The sequence below is a fragment of the Podarcis liolepis genome (assembly GCF_965112155.1).
Source record: "Podarcis liolepis genome assembly, chromosome: 2".
NCBI classification, from domain to species: domain Eukaryota; kingdom Metazoa; phylum Chordata; class Lepidosauria; order Squamata; family Lacertidae; genus Podarcis; species Podarcis liolepis.
Window position 1 is genome coordinate 5,979,475 of NC_139555.1, and position 25,067 is coordinate 6,004,541.

Sequence of the window (25,067 nt, forward strand, 5' to 3'; positions counted from 1 at the left end):
AATGGCAGCGTGTGTTGCACTTTCCATGTGCCCAAAGCTGGATCATTCATACCTTATAGTGGGAACAGCAAATGGATCAAATTCATCCAGTTTCTTCAGGTCGATTGGAACTGAAATACGTCCTAAAGGAGGGCAATGAGCAAGTTAGAAGGGGCCTTTCTGGGTGCCGGATGTCAGGGAACTGACATCGGAGCTAGAGGCGGAGGGAAGGCTCTCAAATGATGCTGGAGAAGGGCCCAGCAGGGAGAGAGGCAGCTCCACAGATGGGGAAGCAAATCAGCGCAACACCAGGGATATAGAGGGGCTGATGGGGGAATCGGCGAGAGGGCTCCAGGACTCTTCACCGGACACCAGCGGGGAGAGCACGGGTCCTCCGCTACCCACGCCCACCCTGCGCAGAAGACTTCCGAGCAGAGAGAGTAGGAGGAGACTGGGTGTCAAACAACTTTTATGTTGGAAAAGATTTAAGAAACGCCCACTGCCGGATTCTGCTAGCGACTGAGGCAGCCACGAAGTGAAGGGCTGCCCAGACTGAAAGGTTTAGCAAGGCAACAAAGCCTGGAGAGGCGACAACTTACGCACGAGCAACCCATACACATTACACCAGCATAGATATAACTCTACATGCTTTGGGGGGCGGGCGGGCGGCGATACAGCTACTACCACTGACCAAGATGGTTTTATCTCACCCTTCCTCCACAGATCAGAGCGCTCTAAGTGGCCCTCTTTGATTTCACCAACCTTGCAAGTAGTTTAGGCAGAGAGACAAGCGAGATGCCTAAGGACACTGGCAAGAGTGAAGCTGGCACACCTAAGGGGATATGTGAACTCCCAGATCCAAGACCAACACCCTATTAGATCCCCATCTTGACTAAAGGAAGGCATGTTGAAGCATCAACCAACCTGTTTTGGGGTGAACGCTGAAGGGGCTCTTCAACAAGTGGTTGATTCCTTTGCTGACATTCATATCTAGCCTTGGAAAACAGTACTGAAGCATGATCTCGGACTCAGTGTGCGCCATTTTCTTGGGTGTGTTCTGGGAAGGAAGAGGAAGATTGGAAAGGGTTCAAACTTTGGAGGATCTTTTGTAGGCATTTGTATTTCACCCCTCTATTAGAAGGAGGCTACGCTGTGGGTTAAACCACAGAGCCTACGACTTGCCGATCAGAAGGTCGGCGGGTCAAATCCCCGTGACGGGGTCAGCTCCTGTTGCTCGGTCTCAGCTCCTGCCAACCTAGCAGCTTGAAAGCATGTCAAAGTGCAAGTAGATAAATAGGTACCGCTCTGGCGGGAAGGTAAATGGCGTTTCCGTGCGCTGCTCTGGTTCGCCAGAAGCAGCTTAGTCCTGCTGGCCACATGACCCGGAATCTGTACGCCGGCTCCCTCGGCCAATAAAGCAAGATGAGCGCCGCAACCCCAGAGTCAGCCATGACTGAACCTAATGGTCAGGGGTCCCTTTACCTTACAGTCGCAGAGAGAGGAAGGGTTGTGCCACCACGGCACCTAAGAGCACACTCTGCGACTGCAACGCTGAACAGTTTTATATTGGGGGCAGGGGTGGAATCAGCAGAAGGGGTTAGTGAGAAGTGCTTTTATCAAACACTGCCCATCCCAACAATCCCATTGCTTTAGAATTCAGCTGTCAATCCCACATCTTGGTCAAGAAATAAAAGCTCGCCAGCTTCTCATGTTGCTTTGTTCCCCATCACCCAGTGCTGGCAGCCTAGGGACTCACCCAAAAGATTCTTATGATGCAAATGCCCCCTCCCCCGCTACCTCAAGCACCTCAAATACTTACACAGTGTCTTTCCAATGCTTTTGTCAAAAGCTCCCAGCGCTTGACCGAATCGTGCTTTTTAGTGAATTCCTGAAGCAGTTCTTTTCGAACTGGTGGCCAAATTGTTAAGGAGTTTCAAATCTGGTCCAAGGCCTGCTGGTGCCTGGGGCAGAGGAGCCCTGCTGGGTCAGACCAAAGGCCCATCGAGTCCAGCATCCTGTTTGCATAATGGCCAACCGGACGCCTATGGAAAGCCAGCAAGCAGGATACGAACACAACAGGATTCTACCATTCAACTTCCCCAGCAGCTGGTATTTAGAGGGATGCTGTTTCTGCATCAGTAAAATTTGGGGCATCACACAGCAGGACAGCGTCTCAAGCAAAGATATGCTCTTCCAATCTCACATTCCCAGCATGCTTGTACAGTCATACCTTGGGTTACGAATGCTGCGGGTTGCGGACCGCGCCAAACCCAGAAGTACTGGAACGGGTTACTTCCGGGTGTCGGCGCTCACGCAGAAGCGCAAAATAACATCACACGCATGCGGAGAAGCGCCGAATCGCATCACGCGTGTGTGCAGACGTGGTGCTTCAGGCTGCGGGTTGCAAACGTGCCTCCTGCACGGATCACGTTCGCAACCCGAGGTATGACTGTACTCCTGTCTCAGCGACGTTTACACTGGCTCAGTCATGTACACAGAATGGGAGACAGCAGGAACCCCAAGGACATGCACTACGGGGAGCTGGCTTCAGGCACCAGGCCTGATGGCAGACCAACTCTGTGCTACAAAGATTGATGCAAACATGACCTGAATGCTGGCAACATTACCCCTGCCATATGGTACTCTCTTGCAGATTATTGCAATGCTAGGAGACAGACAGACAGACAGACAGGTTGTGCATCCCTAGCAGTGACCACAGGAGGAATGCCTGCTGGGAGGAGCGCAGAGAGAAGCAACGCCATTTTGCACCTGCAGCAGCATAACCAGATGCCTTCATCTGCCCCAGTTGCAACAAAACATGTCTCTCCCATATCGGTCTCCAATGCCATAGCAGGCGCTGTAACCTTCCAAGTTTGAATTCACCCCCAAAGGCAAACGGATGCCAACAACAACAGCAGCCGCCGCCTCCGATACGGGATAAATCTGCTTCCTGACCCCTGCATCAACACAAGTGCCAGTAAACAGACCCAGGGGTATCTGGATTTTTGCCCCCACGGCCTTGACTATTTATTGCAGGGAAGGGGAAGCTGTGGCCCTCCCAAAGTTAATGGAATATAACCCGTCATCCCTGGCCATATACCATGTTGGATGGGAGTTGCAGCCCAACATTTGGATGGCCACAGGTTCCTCACCCCCTGATTTTATAGGCATGTCACTAGTAAGATGTGCAGCACTCTCTGGCACGCCCCATGGGCTCTTGAAAGGATATTCTCTGGGACCAAAGCCAACACTTTTTCATAGCTCTCTTTACTTCCAAGAATGTCCTGCTCGACAAGTGCATACTCTCTGAAGTAACGCTTCACCACATTTAGAGATTCGCTGCAACAGAAGAGGGGAAAACATCAGAGAGTCAGAGGGGTAACTTTGGTGGAGAGGCAGGTGAATGGGCACAAGGAAGGTTACCGAGGGCATGGGCTGAAAGCACCGCAAGTGAACTATGTCGTCAATCATCAGGAAGCACAACATTCCTGCTATGTATATAAAGCTCAATAATCCTCCTACGTATACAAAGTTAGGGACGCGGGTGGCGCTGTGGGTTAAACCACAGAGCCTAGGACTTGCCAACCAGAAGGTTGGCAGTTCGAATCCCCGTGACGGGGTGAGCTCCTGTTGCTCGGTCCCAGGTCCTGCCAACCTAGCAGTTCGAAAGCACGTCAAAGTGCAAGTAGATAAATAGGTACCGCTCTGGCGGGAAGGCAAACAGTGTTTCCGTGTGCTGCTCTGGTTCGCCAGAAGCAGCTTAGTCATGCTGGCCACATGGCCTGGAAGCTGTACGCCGGCTCCCTTGGCCAATAAAGCGAGATGAGTGCCGCAACTCCAGAGTCGGCCACGACTGGACCTAATGGTCAGGGGTCCCTTTACCTTTATACAAAGTTAGTTATATTTTATAAGGTGCTTTGGAGTAGGTGGGTGGCCTTTGCCCTGAATGGTGCAATATGTTTACACACTCACACGCCCACCCACACCTAGGATTTTGGGAAAGAGGGAATTTCAGCAGGAACAGCCTGCAACACAGAGATAATAAAAGCCTCAATGGCATTTCATTTGCTCTTGCCTAGGTCTGGGGAAATCTGTACAGTAGTACCTCCGGCTGTGCACAGGATCCGTTCTGAAGCTCTGGTCGGATCCCAAGGAATTCACAACCAGAGGTGCCTGTTCTGCGCATGCGCGCAGCAGGGTAGAGGGCTTTTGTGCATGTGGCGAAACCCGGAAAAATACTTCCGGGTTTGCCATGTTCGCATCCTGAAGGATACGCAACCAGAGGTGTGCGTATCCAGAGGTACCACTGTATTGTTGAAGAAGGAAGCTGCAACATAGTATGGCATCATTTTGTAGCAACCCAACCCTTGTAGAAAGCACAAATATTGCTAGAAGGGAAACGAGCAGGTCTTTGTTCTGTGCAGATTGCATAAATTGGATGCATGCCAATGGGCATGCATTCCAGCACTTGCCTGCAGGAGGGGAAATGTAGATACGGTCCCGGAATTAGTAATGTATGTCTCTGTGCAGATTAGGATAATGTGAGTTGAGTGGTTAATGTGCATAACAGCTGGCTATTGTGCACATCCACATGGGGAATGTGCACATAATCTGTCCATGAAAAGGGAATTCTGCACATTTGCCAGTCATTATGCATAGTCTTCAACGGGTCTTTCCTCCACATCTGAATATTTACCCTTGGAGCTGCATTAATCACAGCCTACCCTAGTTTTGGGTCTAAACCAGAGCTTAGGGCTTGCCGATCAGAAGGTCGGCGGGTTGAATATCCGCGATGGGGTGAGCTCCTGTTGCTTCTGCCAACCTAGCAGTTTGAAAACACGTCAAAAGTGCAAGTAGATAAATAGGTACTGCTCTGGCGGGAAGGTAAATGGCGTTTCCGTATGCTGCTCTGGTTCACCAGAAGCGGCTTAGTCATGCTGGCCACATGACCCGGAAGCTGTCTGCAGACAAATGCCGGCTCCTTCGGCCAGTAAAGCGAGATGAGCGCCGCAACCCCAGAGTCGTTCACAACTGGACTTAACGGTCAGGGGTCCCTTTACCTTTTACCCTAGTTTTAGGGTTTTAGGAGCAGCCCAAAAGCTCTCCCATGGCTCAAGGCTCTTATTACAGTCATAAAGGTAAAGGTAAAGGTACCCCTGCCCGTACGGGCCAGTCGTGTCCGACTCTAGGGTTGCGTGCTCATCTCGCTCTATAGGCTGTGAGCCGACGCCGTCTAAAGACACTTCCGGGTCACGTGGCCAGCGTGACGAAGCTGCATCTGGCGAGCCGGCACCAGCACAGCACACGGAAACGCCGTTTACCTTCCCGCTATAAAGCGGTCCCTATTCATCTACTTGCACTTAGGGGTGCTTTCAAACTGCTAGGTGGGCAGGAGCTGGGACTGAACGACGGGAGCTCACCCCGCCACGGGGATTTGAACCGCCGACCATACGATCAGCAAGTCCTAGGCACTGAGGTTTTACCCACAGCGCCACCCGCGTCCCGTGACAGTCATACCTTGGGTTAAAAGTCGTTTCGGATTAAATCTTTTCAGGTTGCGTCCCGCATCGACCCGGAAGTAACGGAACGGGTTACTTCCGGGTTTCACCGCTCGCCCAGACGCTCAAAATGACGTCACGCATATGTGCAGAAGTGCAACCCGCGTAGATGCGGGTTGCGTTCTGCTCAGGATGCAAACAGGGCTCTGGAACGGATCCCGTTTGCATCCAGAGGTACCACTGTATATAGAAGGGTCTTCTAAGCACCCTGGTTCATGGTTAAGTGAAACAGAATGCCACTGAAGAAAGCTGCCCACAAGCCTCATCAATAGTTGCACCTATAGCTTCTACTCACCCTTCTCCATCAGAAAGCCACAATGCAGTCCATACCTCCTTATTCCATAGTGATTCTCAGCACAGCTTAAAACAACACTTAAAGCTTAACATTTGCTGAATAACGAATTCATTATGTGCAACCTCTCTATGCTAGAAATGCCATAAATTCCCTGGCTGTTGCCTGAACTGACCTGATGAAAGGGTGGATGTTGTCCGGAAGAGTCACCTTCTTGATGGTCTCTTCGCCACCCTGTGAAATACGGAGGTTTAGTTTAGGTTGGTTTCTTTAAGCATCTTTCAGTCTATCTAATGTTTATTGGGTGGATTTCCCCCCTAAACTGATTTTTGATTTTATTGTTATTTACGCTTTATACCGTATTTTATGCTGGTTTTTTTGTAGCATCAATTAAGTGTTTTAAATTTGTTGTTAGCCACCCTGAGCCCGGTTTCCTGAACTGGGAAGGGCGGGGTATAAATAAAAAATTATTATTTATTATTATTTCAAAGTCAGTTTACAAACAAGAAAACATTTAAATACAAAATAAAGAAAACTAGAAGCTCAAAACAGCCAGCGAGATTAAAAATGAATTGAAAATGCACCAGTAAATAAAAAATATGCAAAATGAGCTCCGGTTAATGCCACTCACCCCTCCACTGACAGCTAGAAATGTCACGCTTTATGGGCTTCCCAGAGGCATGTGGTTGGCCAATGTGAGAACAGTGCTCAAGCAGATGAGCCTGTGGCCTGATCCAGCAGGATTCTCTGTTAATATACTTAAAGATTGCTTCTGGTCATGACACTGTGCTCTGCCTTTCCTTGTCCTAGGGGCATGTCCCAACGTGACAGGCCAGTACTGTAGCGTAACTGGGCCACTGATTCTCTGGCCTCCAGTGTCACCTAATCATAGAATTGTAGAGTTGGAAGTCACCCGAGGGTCATCTAGTCCAACCCCCTGCAATGCAGAAATTAAGTCCCACCTCCTTCTGTCCTAAAGACACCACACCTTCACAAGGGAGAGATATTCCACTGCTGCAGAGCGGAGACTTGAAGACCACTTCCTGACCGATTCGTCACACACCCAGCAATGAACGCCTCTCCGTCCCGAGTACACCCAGAGGCGGTGCTTGATGCCAAAGTCCTCTGGAGGTGCAGAAGAGCAGAGCAGAAAGCACAAAAGGTAATAGCTTTGACGAGAATGCATGAATAAAACCTTAGTGCTGCGAGGGCTCATAGCGTTCTGCATGCTTCATCCCAGCAATTCTTACAACAGTCCCATAAAGTAGGCTGCCATTATTATTCTATTGCAGATTGGCTGGGTGTGTGTGTGTGTGTGGCAGCAAGGAAAGACCGGGAGTCAGAAAGAAACAGACCTTGATCGCGGCTAAAGTGAGATTTCAGCAAGCATATCCTGAAGTGCAATATACCACGTGTGTTAGTATTTATACCAGTAGATACTAACTCCCACACACATACACAAATACAGCAATATAAAGTAACAGAAGCATTCCATTGGTACAAAGCATATGAGGAGGGTAAAAGGGAGGAGCCAATTCAGCAGTTTACCAATCTGCAGATATTGCTGCCGAAAGTTAGGCTGCACAGACTGACAGTAGTAACAGAGGCAAAAGCATGAAAAGGAAAGTCAGGGAGTCCCCATAGAATCATAGAGTTGGAAGAGACCACAAGGGCCATCGAGTCCAACCCCCTGCCAAGCAGGAAACACCATCAGAGCACTCCTGACATATGGGTGTCAAGCCTCTGCTTAAAGACCTCCAAAGTAGGAGACTCCACCACACTCCTTGGCAGCAAATTCCACTGTCAAACAGCTCTTACTGTCAGGAAGTTCTTCCTAATGTTTAGGTGGAATCCCATAATTGGGAGGCTTACAGAAGTTGGTTGTAATCATATCCACTAGAAATTTAAGGAAAATCGACCTTTCCTCACTGCAGAATGATACATTAGGTACCCTCTTAAAGACACCATTCCAGCCCTATGACTTGAACATGGAAAAGGAACCGTAGCTTCCATGTCCGTCCTTATCTGTCTGCTTGGATAGAAAAAGCTGCAGCAGCACAGCAATGTGCAACCTCCTGTCTTTTCAGTCCCAGAATTCACCTGCAGGATGAGACCCAGTTTTAAATTTTTTAATGCATAAGCTTAATTTGCCCCCCATCTGTTTAGGCTGGAAGTTCCTTGGGACAAGGACCCATCTTCTTTTGCTTACACTTCCCAAAAGGCTCCACAAAAGCCAATGGTACTGGATAAATCATATACCGTATTTTTTGTTCTCCAAGACTCACTTTTTCCCTCCTAAAAAGTAAGGGGAAATGTGTGTGCGTCTTATGGAGCGAATGCAGGCTGCACAGCTATCACAGAAGCAAGAGGGATTGCTGCTTTCACTGCGCAGCGATCCCTCTTGCTGTTCTGGCTTCTGAGATTCAGAATATTTTTTTTCTTGTTTTCCTCCTCCAAAAACTAGGTGCGTCTTGTGGTCTGGTGCGTCTTATAGAGCGAAAAATACGGGTATATTTGAAAATATGGTACACACTGCTGGAAGGCGCTTAAACTCTGACTTGGGCGAGTCTCCAAAAGAAAGGTGGACAAAATGGTCAGTCTGGCAACAGTTGCTACATGGCCATTGGCCACTTACCCACGAGTGCCCGATCTATGATGCGGATGGCAATGGTCATTAGAGTCCAGCACTTGGGGCAGATTTCTGCAGAGCTGAAAGAAGAGTGGTTAAAAAACGAAGCCCTGATTAGTTTAAAAATATAACCCACGACTCCCACCCTTCAAGGAAGCTTACAAAACCATATAAAAACCACAACAACCCGGTTCAGACAATTGTTCTAGACTCTGTGGTTTATGGAACAGTGGAAAAATATTGGGGCTGAGCACTCATCCTCTCATCCGTTGGCTTAAGTGCCAAGGCCCTGGACCGCATTAATCCAGTTTTATGTTATGCCCAAACTAGGAAGCTCTAAGTTAATGTCCCTTAACAAACAAGGAAGTAAGTCAGGGTGTGATCTGCTAAATGCTCTTCAGCCTAAAGTGGGCAGTGTATTTTTTAACACACACACCCCAAAGGCACTGAACAAGCAAATCCAAGAGGCTATTCTACGGCTTCAGGATTCAGTGGGAAGAGGCTCATATGTAATGAGTGGCAATTTCACTGAACATGAGAAGTCATTTGACACTGCATCCACACGGTGGACACCCCATGTTCTTGCGCACATTCTGAAGGTTCAGAATGGAAAAAGGATTTTCTTTTAATGAAATAATTTATACGATTTCGTGTTGCATCCAACACTTAGATCTAGCATCCTTATTATTAATAGGCGTGTGGGACAAAACAAAGGGTGGCTTCCATTATCCTGCCCACCTGCAATCTTCCTGCATGCTGTGTCAGAAGACAGAGCACTTGGTTGAGTCAGGCTCAGCATGGCAAACTCTATATTCTTCCAAGCTCCCAGAAGAGTGCTATTCAGAGTTCTTCAGGCTACAGGCCTACCCACACTTACCTGGCAGTAAGTCCCGTTGAACACAGTGGGACTTACTTCCAGGAAAACATGCACAGGATTGCACTGTCAAGACTCTGCCAGATGACCTAGCTAGTTATTTGTACAACACCCCCCCCCCCACTTCTGAATGAATTTCCCGGTCACTTTCCAAACCGCAAAAAGTCTGGTTCTTTTTTAAAGTGGATTTGTTGTGCCAGGGCGACAGAGCCCTTTAATCCTCATTTACTGTACAGACCTAAAGTTCTGGTATCCACTTGTGTGGGAATCCTTCCCACAAAACACTGAGAGTCTAGACTGCCATTTAATGTGCTGTCAAGGTTCAGGGAATGCCCACACATGGAAATAAAGTACAAAAACAGACAATAAGCTTAAAGTAAAAATGAAACAAGTTTCTAGTCCATAACTGTTACAACAACGCCGGAAGCACAGAAGTGGGCAGCATCTTGTGAGGTTCAGAGCAGAACTCAAGAGAGATCAGTCAATTGAGAGCGAATGCTCTACCCACCTTCCCAAACATATACAATTATCATCCTCACCAACAAACTGGCTTCTTGTCCCCAAATCTCTATCCCAGAAGGGTAAGAAAAATACCTGCAGCATCTTCTAACATCATCGTAATCTGTCATGTCTATATCAAATACGAGCTCTTTCTCCTGGGCCTGGAAGGCACCTAGGTGTACCATGTTGTGCTGGATGGGCTGCAGGGAAGCGAAAGGGAACAGAGATAACTTAGAAATTATAGCTGCTTACAGTAATTTAGAATTTTATTTCCCTGCCTTGTGACAGTTAACTAATTGGTCCCCCCCCAATGGTTCCAGTAAAATTATGTTTGATCATATTTGTACGGTCAACAGGCCAAGTCTTTTTTAAGCCAGTTAAATGGTGGACTCTAGGGCAGGCAGTTTTGAAAACCTTTTCTAAATCATTTTTATAACAGGACTGCGGAACCTGTGATGCTCCAACTGTTGTTGGACTCCAGCTCCCATCAGCCGCAGCCAGCGATGCTACTGGCCAGGGTGATGATGGGAGTTGTAGTGCAGCAACACCTGGAGATTCCCCGGCCTGGCTTTATAGCACTGAAGTGCATACCTTGTGCGAATACACAGCCCCAATGTCAATTTTGTAAGGACACATTTTCTGGATCTCTTTTTCCAATTCCAAGGGTGTGTTGAAAGACTGGTACCGCACGTAGATGTCATCGCGGAGCGTGAACGAAAACTCCCTTCGCTGAAAGTAATTCTTTGACACTGCAAAAGGAAGATCACATGCTAGTTACATTGCGCAGCACAGTTTCTGCTTTGAATCTCAGCTATTCCACGAAGATGGCAAGGCGGTCTTAGGCAAGATGCTGTTCTCCAAGCCCCAGCTCTCCTTCTGCAATATGGTGGAATAAGACAGCACACTGAACACTCTAAATGATATATATAATTGCTAAGTGTGATTATATTTTAGTCAGCCAGGTTGGCAATAATTCAGGAAAGTCCATACAAGAAGTCCATACAACCCTAAAAATTCTGTGGCCAGCAAAATGTTGGGTCCTCCTTAACTGCCCTCTGTCCAAAAGTGTCTGCTATTTGCAGAGCCTTACAGCACAATTCCACTTTAAAGCTAAATAACAATAAGAAGAGAAAGCAGAGGCCTTGAAGTTGTCCATCATTCGGTCACAGATCATTCAGTCACAGTCTTCCCCACTATGGTGACAAGTGTTGTATTGCACTAATTACCGTATTTTTCGCTCTATAAGACACACCAGACCACAAGACGCACCTAGTTATTGGAGGAGGAAAACAAGAAAAAAAATATTCTGAATCTCAGAAGCCAGAACAGCAAGAGGGATCGCAGCGCAGTGAAAGCAGCAATCCCTCTTGCTGTTCTGGCTTCTGGGATAGCTGCGCAGCCTGCATTCGCTCCATAAGACGCACACACATTTCTCCTTACTTTTTAGGAGGGAAAAAGTGAGTCTTATAGAGCAAAAAATACGGTATATTTGCATTTATGCCAAATACATGAGCACGTGTAAATTTTATGCATGTCTGTGCTCTCGTTTTCACCACACAGGTGGCCATGCTAGCAAATGCCAGATGGGGCACGAAGGTGGCAGTGTTCCCTTGTATAGTGCTTCCAAACACAGAATCATGGAACTGTACAGTTGGAAGGGATTCTGGGTGCCATCTAGTCCAACCCCCAATGTAGGAAGATGCAGGTGGCCTGTATGGGGATCGAACCTGCGACTTTGGCGCTATCAGCACCACCCTCTAACCAGCTGAGCTGACTGAGTCAGGGAGCTTCTGTTTAGAAGAGAGGGGAACTAGCCCCGTTGTATATCGGGGGGGGGGGGCTGTGTGGAGAGAGTCTCTTCCTTTAAATTCCTGGGAGTTTACCTTAGTGAAGACCTCACTTGGAAAAGCAATATAACTCAGGTGGTTAGGAAGGCCCAACAGAGACTCCATTTTCTCAGGGTCTTGCGAAAGAACAATGTTAAACAACAATTGATGACCTCCTTCTACTGGTCCACAATAGAAAGTGTCCTCTCATATTGTATCACAGTGTGGTACGTTGGCTTGACAACCATGGACAGAAAGTCTCTACAGAGGGTGGTGAACACAGCACATGGTATCATGGGCTGTCCCTTGAGTCCGCTAGATAACATCGCAAGGGATCATTGCCTTAGGAGAGAGAAAAATTCTCAGGGATGATTCACACCCTGGCCAACACCTCGTTAATCTTCGGGCAGGAGATATAGAAGTATAATCAGGCTCAAAAACAGTTTCTATCCGTGGGCTGTTAGGCTGCTGAACAGAAACTAATATAGTGCAACTGACTTTTGGGGTTGGTGAGTTGTGCGACAAGCACACAGAGTGCAATGAGATTGAGTGTTGGGGGGGGGAGGGAGGCTTGATTAATTTCATTGTACACAGGTTGTACATTGGCAATCAAGTTATTATTACAGTGGTACCTTGGGTTACATACGCTTCAGGTTACAGACTCCGCTAACCCAGAAATAGTACCTCGGGTTAAGAACTTTGCTTCAGGATGAGAACAGAAATCGTGCTCCGGCGGCGCAGCAGCAGCAGGAGGCCCCATTAGCTAAAGTGGTGCTTCAGGGTAAGAACAGTTTCAGGTTAAGAACAGACCTCCAGAACGAATTAAGTACTTAACCCGAGGTACCACTGCATTATTATTTCAGTTCAGCGTAGTTGATAGTCCCTCTTCCACAAACCCGCAGAACCTTTTCTTTTGGAAACCTATTGCCCCGGCATCTTGCAGTTGTGCGTTCCTCAATTAATTCCTCAGTTAATTACAAACTGCGGGAAGAAGCCTGCCCTGAATCTGAAGGCAGCGACTCATTTCCCTTAGCTACCCCATTTTCTTTGACCTGGGCGCCTCCTCCCGTTCCAGCGCCCACCATGAAGGGCGAGACCAGGCGCGTTTCTTCGCCTTCTGCATATGCTCAGAGGCACCCGTGCTGCAAGGCTGTGGGGGCTGAGCCCCGCCCCGAAGCTTCCCTTTCGCTCCCTCCGCAGCTCCAGGGTCCCAGGAGCGCGCCTCTTCCCCCCCGCCCGCTCCTGGCTCACCGTCGCCGTAGCGCAGCCACCGCCCGTAAAGGCCGAAGGGGAAGACGCGGCGGTAGTACAGCGGCAAAAGGTCGGGCAGGGAGCCGGGTTCGAAATCTGCCATGTCCAAAGAGAAAGCGGAGCGCGCGCGCGGGAGAAGCCAGGCTCCGCCTCCCGCTTCTCGAAGAACCAATCAGAGCAGCGCCCGCCATATATATATATATATGCACCGCGCCGGGGATTGTGGGAGTTGTAGTTCCGGCGAGAAAAAGGGGCCTCTGAGAGGCTCTAGCGGCCCTTTACGAAAATGTTGTTTAGTCGTGTCCGACTCTTCGTGACCCCCTGGACTAAAGCACGCCAGACACTCCTGTCTTCCACTGCCTCCCGCAGTTTGGTCAAATTCATGCTGGTAGCTTTGCAAACACTATCCAACCATCTCGTCCTCTGGCGTCCCCTTCTCCTTGTGCCCTCCATCTTTCCCAACATCAGGGTCTTTTCCAGGGAGTCTTCTCTTCTCATGAGGAGGCCAAAGTCTTGGAGCCTCAGCTTCAGGATCTGTCCTTCCAGTGAGCACTCAGGGCTGATTTCCTTCAGAATGGAGAGGTTTGATCTTCTTGCAGTCCATGGGACTCTCAAGAGTCTCCTCCAGCACCATAATTCAAAAGCATCAATTCTTCGGCGATCAGCCTTCTTTCTGGTCCAGCTCTCACTTCCAAACATCACTACTGGGAGAACCATAGCTTTTACTATATGGACCTTTGTTGGCAAAATAAAAAAATAAAATAAAATTAAAAAAATTAAAAAAAGTTCTCTCCTTTCTGAGGGCTAGCCTGGCAATTGTGTTCACACCACTGAAATGCTTAATGGCACCTGCCATCTGTGGTCTTGGCTCTGCAGCGCATGGGGGGCGGCGGATAGTGGCTCCAGGGAAAAGTGCTGCCCCCCCCCAACTCACATTTGTTGATCCGCCCACTTTTGCCTCTGCCCAGGGCAAAAGTTCTAAGCTGAATGTGCATCAAATGCTATGTTTGTATGCATTGTGTGTGAAACTTAGTGGAGGTTTGCATTTGCAGGATTTCTGTTTTGCAGAGAACTGTAAGGTCCGTATAGTTAAAGCTATGGTTTTCCCAGTAGTGATGTATGGAAGTGAGAGCTGGACCATCAAGAAGGCTGATCGCCGAAGAATGGATGCTTTTGAATTATGGTGCTGGAGGAGACTCTTGAGAGTCCCATGGACTGCAAGAAGATCAAACCTCTCCATTCTGAAGGAAATCAGCCCTGAGTGCTCACTGGAAGGACAGATCGTGAAGCTGAGGCTCCAATACTTTGGCCACCTCATGAGAAGAGAAGACTCCCTGGAAAAGACCCTGATGTTGGGAAAGATGGAGGGCACAAGGAGAAGGGGACGACAGAGGACGAGATGGTTGGACAGTGTTCTCGAAGCTACCAGCATGAGTTTGACCAAACTGTGGGAGGCAGTGGAAGACAGGAGTACCTGGCGTGCTCTGGTCCAGGGGGTCACGAAGAGTCGGACACGACTAAACAACAACAGCAGCAGCAACAACAACAACCTAGCAAGTGCAAACGGGTGCTTTTGCAGCTAGGGTTGCAACAGAGGGTGGAATCTTTGCTTCATTGCTCATATTAATAGATAACTCATCCCTGGGAGTCTGGGCGTCTCTCAGAAGCAACCTGTTTATTGGAATCTCTCTCTGGGCTATATTAACAAGTTACAGCTTAAAGAAAATTGGACTGCATTGCTTGTTGTTTAAGAGCAATGTGCTGATTTCTATTTACAATGTTTTTGTGACTGGTTTAAGGTAAAACTTTGGAACTCTTTCTTGGTGTGAAGAGCTTTTGGATTCAGGCTCTGCACAAGGTCCAGATCAGGGAATTCTGCTTACATAATTCTCACAGCCCTGAAAGGTTGCTCAGGACGTAGCATGACCCTCAGCCTTATCAGCACCCTGCCAGGGCAGTTATCAGTTCACAGATACAACCCAGTACTTTGAACTTTTCTTCAGGGTTATGAGTTTGAGGTATTCAACTGTGTGGATCTGGCAAGACTTTTAATTTTTGGAATAGCCATGCTAGCCTCCTGGTGATGTGCAAGGAGAACAAAGGAAGGGGCTCACATGGTAGACAGTGAATGGGTGAGGTAAAGGTAAAGGGACCCCTGACCATTAGGTCCAGTCGTGACCGACTCTGGGGTTGTGGTGCTCATCTCGCTTTATTGCCCGAGGGAGCCGGCGTACAGCTTCCAGGTCATGTGGCCAGCATGACTAAGCCACTTCTGGCAAACCAGAGCAGCGCACGGAAACGCCGTTTACCTTCCCACCGGAGTGGTACCTATTTATCTACTTGCACTTTGACGTGCTTTCAAACTGCTAGGTTGGCAGGAGTAGGGAGCGAGCAATGGGAGCTCACCCCGTTGCGGGGATTCGAACCGCCGACCTTCTGATTGGCAAGTCCTAGGCTCTGTGGTTTAACCCACAGCGCCACCCGTGTCCCTGAATGGGTGAGGACCCTCCCTCAATTCACAGATAGTGAAAAGGAAAAACAACAACAACCAGAGATTTTGAGAGGGGAGCAGTGAGGAGACCTAGAAGTAAAACAGCTAGCTGGAGAGACACCCAGAGACCAATGTTTGATATCTATTTGACTCCAAGGCTGTAGTTATGGGAGAAACAAAACCCTTTTGGGGTGCTAATGCTGTGAACTCCTCCACTGCAGGCTCAGCTTATATACCGGTAGTTGTGTAAATAAACCACATAGCATGAAGACACCACGGTCTCTGCTCTGCGTAATTCCAAAAGGAAACACGAACCCTGGAAAAGCGCCTGGGACCCCCTGGAATCTCACACTATGTTCTTATGTTAAATGCTGGTCTACTTGTTTGTGTGTTTCTAAGGGCCAAACAAAACATGATGCTAAATGCTACACCTGAAGTGCCATGATTGATTTTTTAAAAAAATGTTAATAGCTCCTGTGTGATTAATACCTCCTCCCTGTTGACACAGTCTGAACAAAATCAGTTAAAATGCTGCCTGGTGGCAATTAACATTGAAAGCCAACCACCATGGCATACACACACACACACACACACACACACACACACACACACACACACATACCATGCCCTAAATGAATGTAAATCTTTGCACGAATAAAGGAGAGGTACATCTTGAAAAATTAACGGGAAAACCTGAAAGAAGAAAGCAGGCCAAATCTGTTCTTGAAAGGCTTGCAGATAGCATTCACAGGGAGATTTTGATCCTTGGAGAAGATGGCAAGCAGCCAGCCAGCTGCAGAAATGAGTACTTCCCTGGCTAATGATTTCAGACAACTGAAGCAGGGAAGTCATTGAACTAAGCCCCAGAATGGTTACCAATTCATAGATACACAAAGTACTTTGGACTTTTCTTGTTTTGGCAAAAAAACCCAACAACTTGGTGGCTGTTTTCCAGCCTATCCAGAACCTCCGTACAAATTCTGGGGTGGGATGGTTCACTAACAGAATGGATTAAGAGATCTACTCTTCTGTTTGTAGAGGGTTCCTGTTTCAGACAGATTGGACAGTCAAGGTGTTGGTTGAGTTTTGAGGTAAGCAAAGCCTATTAACTTGTCGTTTGGCGATGGGAGTGCTTCCAGACAGTGACTTAATATTGTACATGGGTCACTAAGATAATCACAAATGAGTCATTGCCAACAGGTGTTTTTAATACAGAATTAATGCCTGGAGAGGGTCAAGCTGGATTAAATTGGGAGGGAGATACAGGCTGGCATTTTGATGCCACTAACACCGTGTGAATGCTGCAAAAAGCTTGCGTGCATGAGACACACCAATCCACAACACAAACGCATCTGGAAGCATCCAGGGTGTGTTTAAAAGAAGAGAGTGGCTTGAATCTTAGCTATCCTTTTTGGAAGGAAGTTGGGTGGGTTACAGCTTAATAGAATTGTCAGTAGGATTGTAAGAAGACAAGCGCTGTTCTTCCTTAGAATAATGAACCTATACGTCTATTAAGTTTTACAAGAATGACATCAATGGCTGCTTAGGGGGGGGGGAAGCCCATGGCTCCCTAGAGGCAGAGAAATGAGGTCTCTAAAATGGAATACAAGTTACAATCTGGAACTAAGGTGTCCGGATGCAAAGGAGGACCAGCCTTGGGTCTGCAGCTGCTGTTGCTGAATGCCAGGTCGACACTGAGTAAGACCTCCTTCAGCCATGATCTGATGATGGATAAGGCCAATCTGGTCTGTATCACTGAGAGCTGGGTGGGTGAGCAGGGTGGAGTTGGTCTTACCCATCTGTTCCCACCTAGATACTCTGGGCAGCATCTGGGCAGACTTGAGGTCCAGGGAGGAGGAGTTGCTATAGTCTGTAGGGTTTTTGTCTTTCTCTTCAGGCTCTCTGTCCATTTGGGTGGGATCTTGAGTGTATGTTCCTAGCACTGGGCAATTGGGACAGATTAGGAATTCTGTTGGCTTACTGTGCGTCTTGCTGCCCAGCAGTTTCCCTGCCTGAACTGGTCTTAGAAGGGGTGTTGAGGACTCTCAGACTGCTGTTTCTGGGGAACGTCAACATCCATGCCAAGGAAACTGACTCTGGGGTGGCTCAGGACTTCATGGCTTCCTTGATGACCATGGTGCTGCCCCAACATGTCACTGGCCCAATGCATGTGGCAGGTTACACTCTGGACATTGTTTTCTCAGCTGAGCAGGAAGAGGGTGATCTGAAAATGTGCAATATTGACATCAGTCCGTTGTCAGGATCAGATCCCTTGACTGATTCAAGAACCTTGTCCACATCCTTTATCCTTACTAACTGAAACTCATCCAGCATAACAGGGAGGTGATTAATGCCGCCTTGAGAGAATGAATGGCTGTTAAAAGAATGGATTATGCTTAACTTTAAGTGAAAATGGCTGGCTGGGGTGCTGTGTGAGAATGTGGGGTGGCTATAACCACTTATAGGTTCCTGCCTGACCCACCCCTGGTATACAGCCCTTTTACATGCTGCAAATACGGACATCAAGGGGTGGGTGGCTTCCCCATCTCTCTTCTATTGCATGTCCTTTCCAGAAAGAGTCTCCTTCTTTTAGGATCCCTCAATACTAACCATAGTGTCTCCGTTAATTTCAACAGAGCAGTGCCAGTTTGGTTCAGACATTGTCACAGGCAAGGACACAGTCTCAGAAATCAGTGTAATGAACTCCAGGGCAGGCATGGCTTTGTTAATCATTACCCTTATGTTGTTATGTTAACCCTTTGAGTGTTGCAAACTGCTTTCCTAAGAGAACTTTGCTGCCCGATAACTCCAGAATAGGGACGCAGGTGGTGCTGTGGGTTAAACCACAGAGCCTAGGACTTGCTGATCAGAAGGTCGGCGGTTTGAATCCCCGTAACGGGGTGAGCTCCCGTTGCTCGGTCCCTGCTCCTGCCAACCTAGCAGTTCGAAAGCACATCAAAGTGCAAGTAGATAAATAGGTACCACTCCGGCGGGAAGGTAAATGGCGTTTCTGTGCGCTGCTCTGGTTCTCCAGAAGCAGCTTAGTCCCGGAAGCTGTACGCCGGCTCCCTCGGCCAATAAAGCGAGATGAGCACTGCAACCCCAGAGTCGGTCACAACTGGACCTAATGGTCAGAGGTCCCTTTACCCCTTTACCTTAACCTAACTCCAGAATAATAATAATAATAATTTATTATTTGTACCCAGCCCATCTGGCTGGGTTTCCCCAGCCACTCTGGGCGGCTTCCATAGAAACAAAAAGAACACACTAAAATATCATACATTAAAAACTTCCCTGAACAGGGCTGCCTTAAGATGTCTTCTGAATGTCAGGTAGTTGATGGGAGGGCGTTCCACAGGGTGGGCGCCACTACCAAAAAGGCCCTCTGCCTGGTTCCCTGTAGCTTTGCTTCTCGCAATGAGGGAACCGCCAGAAGGCCCTCAGCGCTGGACCTCAGCGTCCGGGCAGAACGATGGGGGTGGAGACGCTCCTTCAGGTATACTGGGCCGAGGCCGTTTAGGGCTTTAAAGGTCAACACCAGCACTTTGAATTGTGCTCAGAAACGTACTGGGAGTCTTTCAAGACCGGTGTTATGTGGTCTCAGTGGTCGCCCCCAGTCACCAGTCTAGCTGCCGCATTCTGGATTAGCTGTAGTTTCCGAGTCACCTTCAAAGGTAGCCCCATGTAGAGCACATTGCAGTAGTCCAAGCGGGAGGTAACTAGAGCATGCACCACTCTGGCGACACAGTCCGCAGGCAGGTAGGGTCTCAGCCTGCGTACCAGGTGGAGTTGGTAGACAGCTGCCCTGGATACAGAATTGACCTGCGCCTCCATGGACAGCTGTGAGTCCAAAATGACTTCCAGGCTGCGCACCTGGTCCTTCAGGGGCACAGTTACCCCATTCAGGACCAGGGAGTCCTCCACACCAGCCCGCCCCCTGTCCCCCAAGAACAGTACTTCTGTCTTGACAGGATTCAACTTCAATCCATTAGCCGCCATCCATCCTCCAACCGCCTCCAGGCACTCACACAGGACCTTCACCGCCTTCACTGGTTCTGATTTGAAAGAGAGGTAGAGCTGGGTATCATCCCCATACTGATAAACACCCAGCCCAAACCTCCTGATGATCTCTCCCAGCGGCTTCATATAGATGTTAAAAAGCATGGGGGAGAGGACAGAACCCTGAGGCACCCCACAAGTGAGGGCCCATAATGAATAATGAATAATGAAGCCTGGCTCCTTCATTAGGCGCCTTCAGGCACCAGGCAAACAACATTCCTTTTTAACCAGGTCTTTGGTTGAATTGATTTACATCCTATGCCCTTTCAAAATGTGTTGTTTTTTTTTTGGGGGGGTAGTTATTGGGTGGTGTTTGTTTTTGTTTTGATTGTGTATTTTGTGGTTTAATATTTTGCTTTTATTCTGCAAACCACCCTGAGACCTCTGGGTATAGAGTGGTATATAAATTCAATAAAATAAAATAAAAATAAACCTGGAATGCATAAAAACAACAAGAATTAAAAAACAACCCTGCCATGTTTTGCTTCCTCTTTTAAAAGAAATACCCAGTGAGCATGTGGCTCCTTTTGGCAGTCTTGCTGTTCTTTGTCATCCGATGGTACCTGGAAAGGCAGAAGGTGGAAAACCTCCGAGAGAAGTATGTCTTCATCACCGGCTGCGACTCCGGCTTTGGGAACCAGCTTGCCAGGCAGCTGGACGCTGAGGGGCTAAGGGTGTTGGCAGCCTGTTTTACACAGAAAGGGGCCGAAGAGCTGGAGAGGCTCACATCAGATCGGTTGAAAACCACCCTCCTGGATGTCACCAGCACAGAGAGCATTGTGGCAGCGACTGAGTGGGCGAAAGGGTGCGTCAGAGACAAAGGTACAGTGGCTGGCTTCCAGATATGAGCTTGAAGATAGTGTGATAGGAATTTTATGGTCTTAGATATAAGGTAATGTTCATAAGTGTACCAACCAAGCACGTACATAGATCAGCACAGGAAGACCAACCTGGAACCATTTTGATTCCTAAACTGAGCCAATGTTTTCTCTGCAAGGTCAAAGTGGGAAACCTCCCATTGTCTCTTTCCTCACAAATCCTGCCTTAAGGGCACATTTAAGCAGGAGAGATACAGCTATATAGCAATTTTAATTGTGTGCACAAACAGCAGTTGAAGTACAGTAATAGTTTCACACAAACAAGGGAAGATTCAAAAGAGCCATTTGTGGTATCCCATGGCAGCATAAATCCATATGTGGCTCCGCTTCAGGAGTCCTCTATAGGGACTGCATAGCCAGGTGTTTCCCTTAGCTTGCCTACATAGGAACATCTTCAATAACTTTTAAAGCTTCCTACCTATCTATTTTTGGCAATGCTCCATGTCCTCCCTCTAGCCAGCATTACCACCTGTTACTCTAGGCACGCAATCCCTGCATGCTGTGATACGTTGCACACATTTGATTCTGCATCTGGCGAGCAAACTGTTTTACTACAAACCACAGCTGTTTCAACCATTTTCCCTCTTACTCACTAAAGCACAGAAAAAGCATGCTGAAGAACAACACTTTGATACAGAAAGGCAGAATTTAAAAAGGCAACTCCCACAATCCTTGTCCATCACACATGGTGGGTGGTATTGGTGGGAGGTGGAGTCCAACACCATCGGCTTTCCCATCCCTGTCTTACAAAACCTTGTGAGTGCAGAATTTTTAGAACCCCCCCCCCCGAGCAACACATTTTGTTATGAGAAAATTAAATTTATTGGTGCTCCCAAGCTTTGCTTAGCCTGGGCCAGATGTTCAGCATCATTTTATCGTGTTTTTAATAGTCCTTTGGTTTCTGCCCAGAGTGGCTGCGGTATAAATAATACATTATCATTTAATTATCATTTAATTATCATTTAATTATTAATGATGATGATGATGATGGTGTTCTTACTCAAATACTAACTTGCTGCCTCTACTCCACAGGGCTCTGGGGCTTGGTGAACAATGCAGGGATTGTGGAAGCGATGGTACCCAATGAGTGGCTGGACAAAGATGCCTTTGTAAAAGTGCTAAATGTCAATCTGGTTGGACTGATTGACGTGACGCTACACATGTTGCCGCTGGTGAAGAAGGCCAGGGGAAGGGTTGTTAACGTGTCCAGCATCCTGGGGCGACTGGCTTTCTACGGAGGAGGCTACTGTCCATCTAAGTATGGGGTGGAGGCTTTCTCCGACTCTCTCAGGTAAGCTATCACTTCTGACATCAGAATTGTCAAAATGCAGTGCAGAGAGGGGCTAAATATCTCAGGCCCAGATCAAGAGGAGGAAGAAGGCAATCAATTTTGGGCTTTGCTGGCTGTTTCATCCCCCCCCCCACTCCACAGCTGGGGACAGTGAAGCTGAACAATTATGTATCCCATGCCATTTTTTTAATTATTAGCTTTTCTGCTAAGGAGTGAGGTTTTAAGAAGCACCTTTTGCAAAATTTTGGGCCGAAATGATGCCTACCTCTGCTCACTGGGTTAGCCTCGTCCCTGGAATGTGAGATAATTTTCTACGGACCTTGCAAAGGGTCCTTGACTAGCCAAGTAAGCTTTTGAGTTCAGCTGTTTACAATCACCTACCCTCGCTCCCAAAATTCACCCTCACTCACCATTTCCTTTACTTGCCAGACCCAGATTCAAACTAAATTAAATATTCAATTTCTTCCCATATAACCGTCGTCTGTTAGCCACAGTTGCAGGGGTAGCTGTATGAACCATGTCAAACCCATTGTTTCTTTCCAGGCGTGATCTCCGCCCTTTTGGGGTGAAAGTAGCCATGGTGGAGCCAGGCTATTTCCGAACAAACATGACTAACGTCCAGCACAGCATCAACGTCCTCGAGCAGCAATGGGTCCGCACCCCACAGGAAGTCAAAGATAGCTATGGACAGACCTACTATGAGAGATGTGAGTCCTCCCTGTGGTCTGTGGGGAGAGAACTGGGGCTGCCATTGAGATAAAGGTGGATGGAGAACCTAGCGCCCTTCAGATGTTGTTGGACTGCAACTCCCATCAGCCCAAGTCATCATAACCGATAGCTGGGGATAGTGGGAGTTGGAGTCCCACAACATTTTGGAGGGCCACAAGTCCTTGCATTTTCAAATCTCTGCCAGCAGAACTTCCCTGTCCATTCCCTGTCACATAGAGGAGGGAGAAAAGTTGTTTTCTGCTGCTCTAGAGAAGCAGACACGGAGCAATGGATCCAAACTACAAGAAAGAAGATTCCACCTAAACATTAGGAAGAACTTCCTGACAGTAAGAGCTGTTTGACAGTGGAATTTGCTGCCAAGGAGTGTGGTGGAGTCTCCTTCTTTGGAGGTCTTTAAGCAGAGGCTTGACAACCATATGTCAGGAGTGCTCTGATGGTGTTTCCTGCTTGGCAGGGGGTTGGACTCGATGGCCCTTGTGGTCTCTTCCAACTCTATGATTCTATGATTTGAAGGATGGGAGCTTTGCCCTTAATATTGGGTTGCATCCACACCATACATTCAAAGCATGTTTATACCACTTTAACGGTCATGGCTTCTCCCAAAGAATCCTGGGAATTGTAGTTTACCCCTTGCGGAACTATAACCCCCAGCAGCCTTAACAAACTACACTTCCCACGATTTGGGGAGGGGAGCCATGATTGTTAAAGTGGTATATATGTGATTTACAAGCATGGTGTCCTTGGCGCTGGAGAATCATTTTGAAGCCATTTGGGGCCTTCTGCCCTTTTCACAGTACAGTGGTACCTCCGGTTAAGAACTTAATTTGTTCTGGAGGTCCGTTCTTAACCTGAAACTGTCCTTAACCTGAGGTACCACTTTAGCTAATGGGGCCTCCTGCTGCTGCTGCTGTAGCGCCACCGCACAATTTTTGTTCTCACCCTGAAGCAAAGTTCTTAACCCGAGGTACTATTTCTGGGTTAGCAGAGTCCGTAACCTGAAGCGTCTGTAACCTGAGGTACCACTGTAGCCATCAGTCACAACTCAGGCACTCATTGGCTAAAACAGTGGAAGGTGGAAGCAAGTCATATCTCACAAAGGAATTTTGCTCTGTGTCATTTGTTCCAAAGGAGCTAGAGACTTAATATGTCTTTTTAAAATGAAATCTCAGAGTCTGCCCTGTGTCGGTTCTGGGTCCAGTAGTACAGAGGTGCCCCTTGTACTTACCCCCTTTGGTGGCCCTGATTCCTTTTGATGAGTCAGAATTGTCTCCTGACATAGGAAGGGAGGATAGACCCGATTCTGCAACAGCCTCATCTGCTGGCCGGTCTCTCTGATTTCTGCTGCTTGTCTCTATGATTTATGGTTAGCTCCCTAAGGGTTCTATCTTCCAGGTTGAAAACAAACTCCTTGGGGGAAAAGACCACCTGCCCTACTTCCTCCCTCAGACTTGGCAAAGTCCCAACTGCTCAAAGATTTGTTGATTTCTTTAATGGAACAGGGAATGTACCTTTCCAAATTCAGAAAGTGCTCTTTTTTGTGGGGGGGTGGTGGTGGTTGAGTGATTAGCACCAGTTCTTGTTGTTGATTTGAAAACTGTTCATATGCCACCCTGACTGTCGCACAGAGAACAGCTTCATATCCTGGTGTTTGTTTGCAGTGTTTTGGACCACAAATCTTCTCCTCTAACTCCCTCTCTTTTTCTTCTCAGGGCGCCAGTTGTTCAAAGAGGCCCTCATAACCCGATGTAGCACTAACCTCTACCTGGTCACTGACTGCATGGAGCATGCCTTGACGTCCCGGCACCCTCGCACACGCTACTCTGGAGGCTGGGACTCCCAGTTCTTCTTTGTTCCTCTCTCTTACATGCCCACAGCGTTGGCAGACCTTGTGCTGACCTGGTCTTGGCCCAAACCTGCTCAGGCCGTGTGAAGACAGCGACGTGAAAATAGTGGCTAGGGAAAGAAAAGGGGGGGATGGGGTAGCCAGATGCAAGAGAACAGAGACAAGGCTCCTACGCTTTCAATCGTTGTGTACAAAAGGGAATTTCAGCATGTGTGGTTTGTGTTGGTGAGCTGTGCATGTTGCACGTCCCTCTTCTATGTAACTATTCAAGGTTCAGGAGCCTTCTCTGCTTCTGCTGCTGGCCACAGGGCGCACAGCTTCTCTACATCTCACACCTTCCTGAGATTCTCACCTTTCTGAATTTTCTGATGGAGTTCTCCAAACCAATAACGTGTCTATAAGGGTCAGGAACAGAAACCAGTCAAATGAGGATGATCATTATTTGTTCACATCATTGTTGTTATCAAGTCACCGAATAATAGAACTGTAGACTTGGAAGGGACCCCAAGGGTCATCTAGTCCAACCCCCTGCAATGCAGAAACTCAACTAAAGCGTCCATGACAGACGGCTGTCCAACCTCTGCTTAAAACCCTCCGATGAAAGCGAGTCCACATCCCCCAAGGAAGCTTCTTAGAATGAATAAAGAAGAGGCATCCCCAAGTCTGCAAATGCCATGTAATCAATAACTTTTTTGGATCTGATGATTCCTTTACACTGACATGAATGTAAATTATGTAAGCTAAGTAACTTGTACTAAACAGCAGACAGCGAGGCAATTCATGTGTCTGGTGGAAGCCAAACTGCAGTAGAATGGAAGCAGCTGTCTTCCTCCCACTTAATAAAAGACAGAGAGAAACCAAAACTG

The 25,067-nt window shown here is 47.8% G+C and overlaps 3 protein-coding genes across 4 annotated transcripts in view; 2 read left to right on the top strand and 1 right to left on the bottom strand.

Moving 5' to 3' along the window:
* ADCY6 (adenylate cyclase 6) overlaps positions 1-25,067 on the top strand; it is a 934,310-nt gene that overhangs the window by 425,303 nt on the left and 483,940 nt on the right. The gene's annotated exons all lie outside the window — the stretch shown is intronic.
* Positions 1-25,067, bottom strand: part of PRIM1 (DNA primase subunit 1) — a 44,568-nt gene that overhangs the window by 8,382 nt on the left and 11,119 nt on the right. Inside the window, exons 1-10 of one of the 2 annotated variants that reach the window (XM_083484927.1) lie at positions 12,911-13,058; positions 10,425-10,582; positions 9,927-10,033; positions 8,465-8,538; positions 6,818-6,954; positions 6,005-6,063; positions 3,209-3,318; positions 1,799-1,890; positions 904-1,036; positions 53-122 (exon numbers count right to left, since the gene is read on the bottom strand). In XM_083484927.1, coding sequence (XP_083341053.1) covers positions 53-122; positions 904-1,036; positions 1,799-1,890; positions 3,209-3,318; positions 6,005-6,063; positions 6,818-6,954; positions 8,465-8,538; positions 9,927-10,033; positions 10,425-10,582; positions 12,911-13,013 — 1,043 coding nt within the window. In that variant the 5' untranslated portion in view covers positions 13,014-13,058. Of the gene's footprint in view, positions 1-52; positions 123-903; positions 1,037-1,798; positions 1,891-3,208; positions 3,319-6,004; positions 6,064-6,817; positions 6,955-8,464; positions 8,539-9,926; positions 10,034-10,424; positions 10,583-12,910; positions 13,059-25,067 lie in introns of those variants that run through there. The other variant, XM_083484926.1, reaches the window with a different exon arrangement.
* On the top strand, positions 16,371-25,064 carry LOC310698265 (17-beta-hydroxysteroid dehydrogenase type 6-like). The gene is made up of 5 exons (XM_083485303.1): positions 16,371-16,492; positions 19,961-20,282; positions 21,371-21,629; positions 22,173-22,336; positions 24,068-25,064. Exons 2-5 carry the CDS (start codon positions 19,976-19,978, stop codon positions 24,286-24,288), a joined length of 951 nt encoding a protein of 316 aa, XP_083341429.1. The 5' UTR covers positions 16,371-16,492; positions 19,961-19,975; the 3' UTR covers positions 24,289-25,064.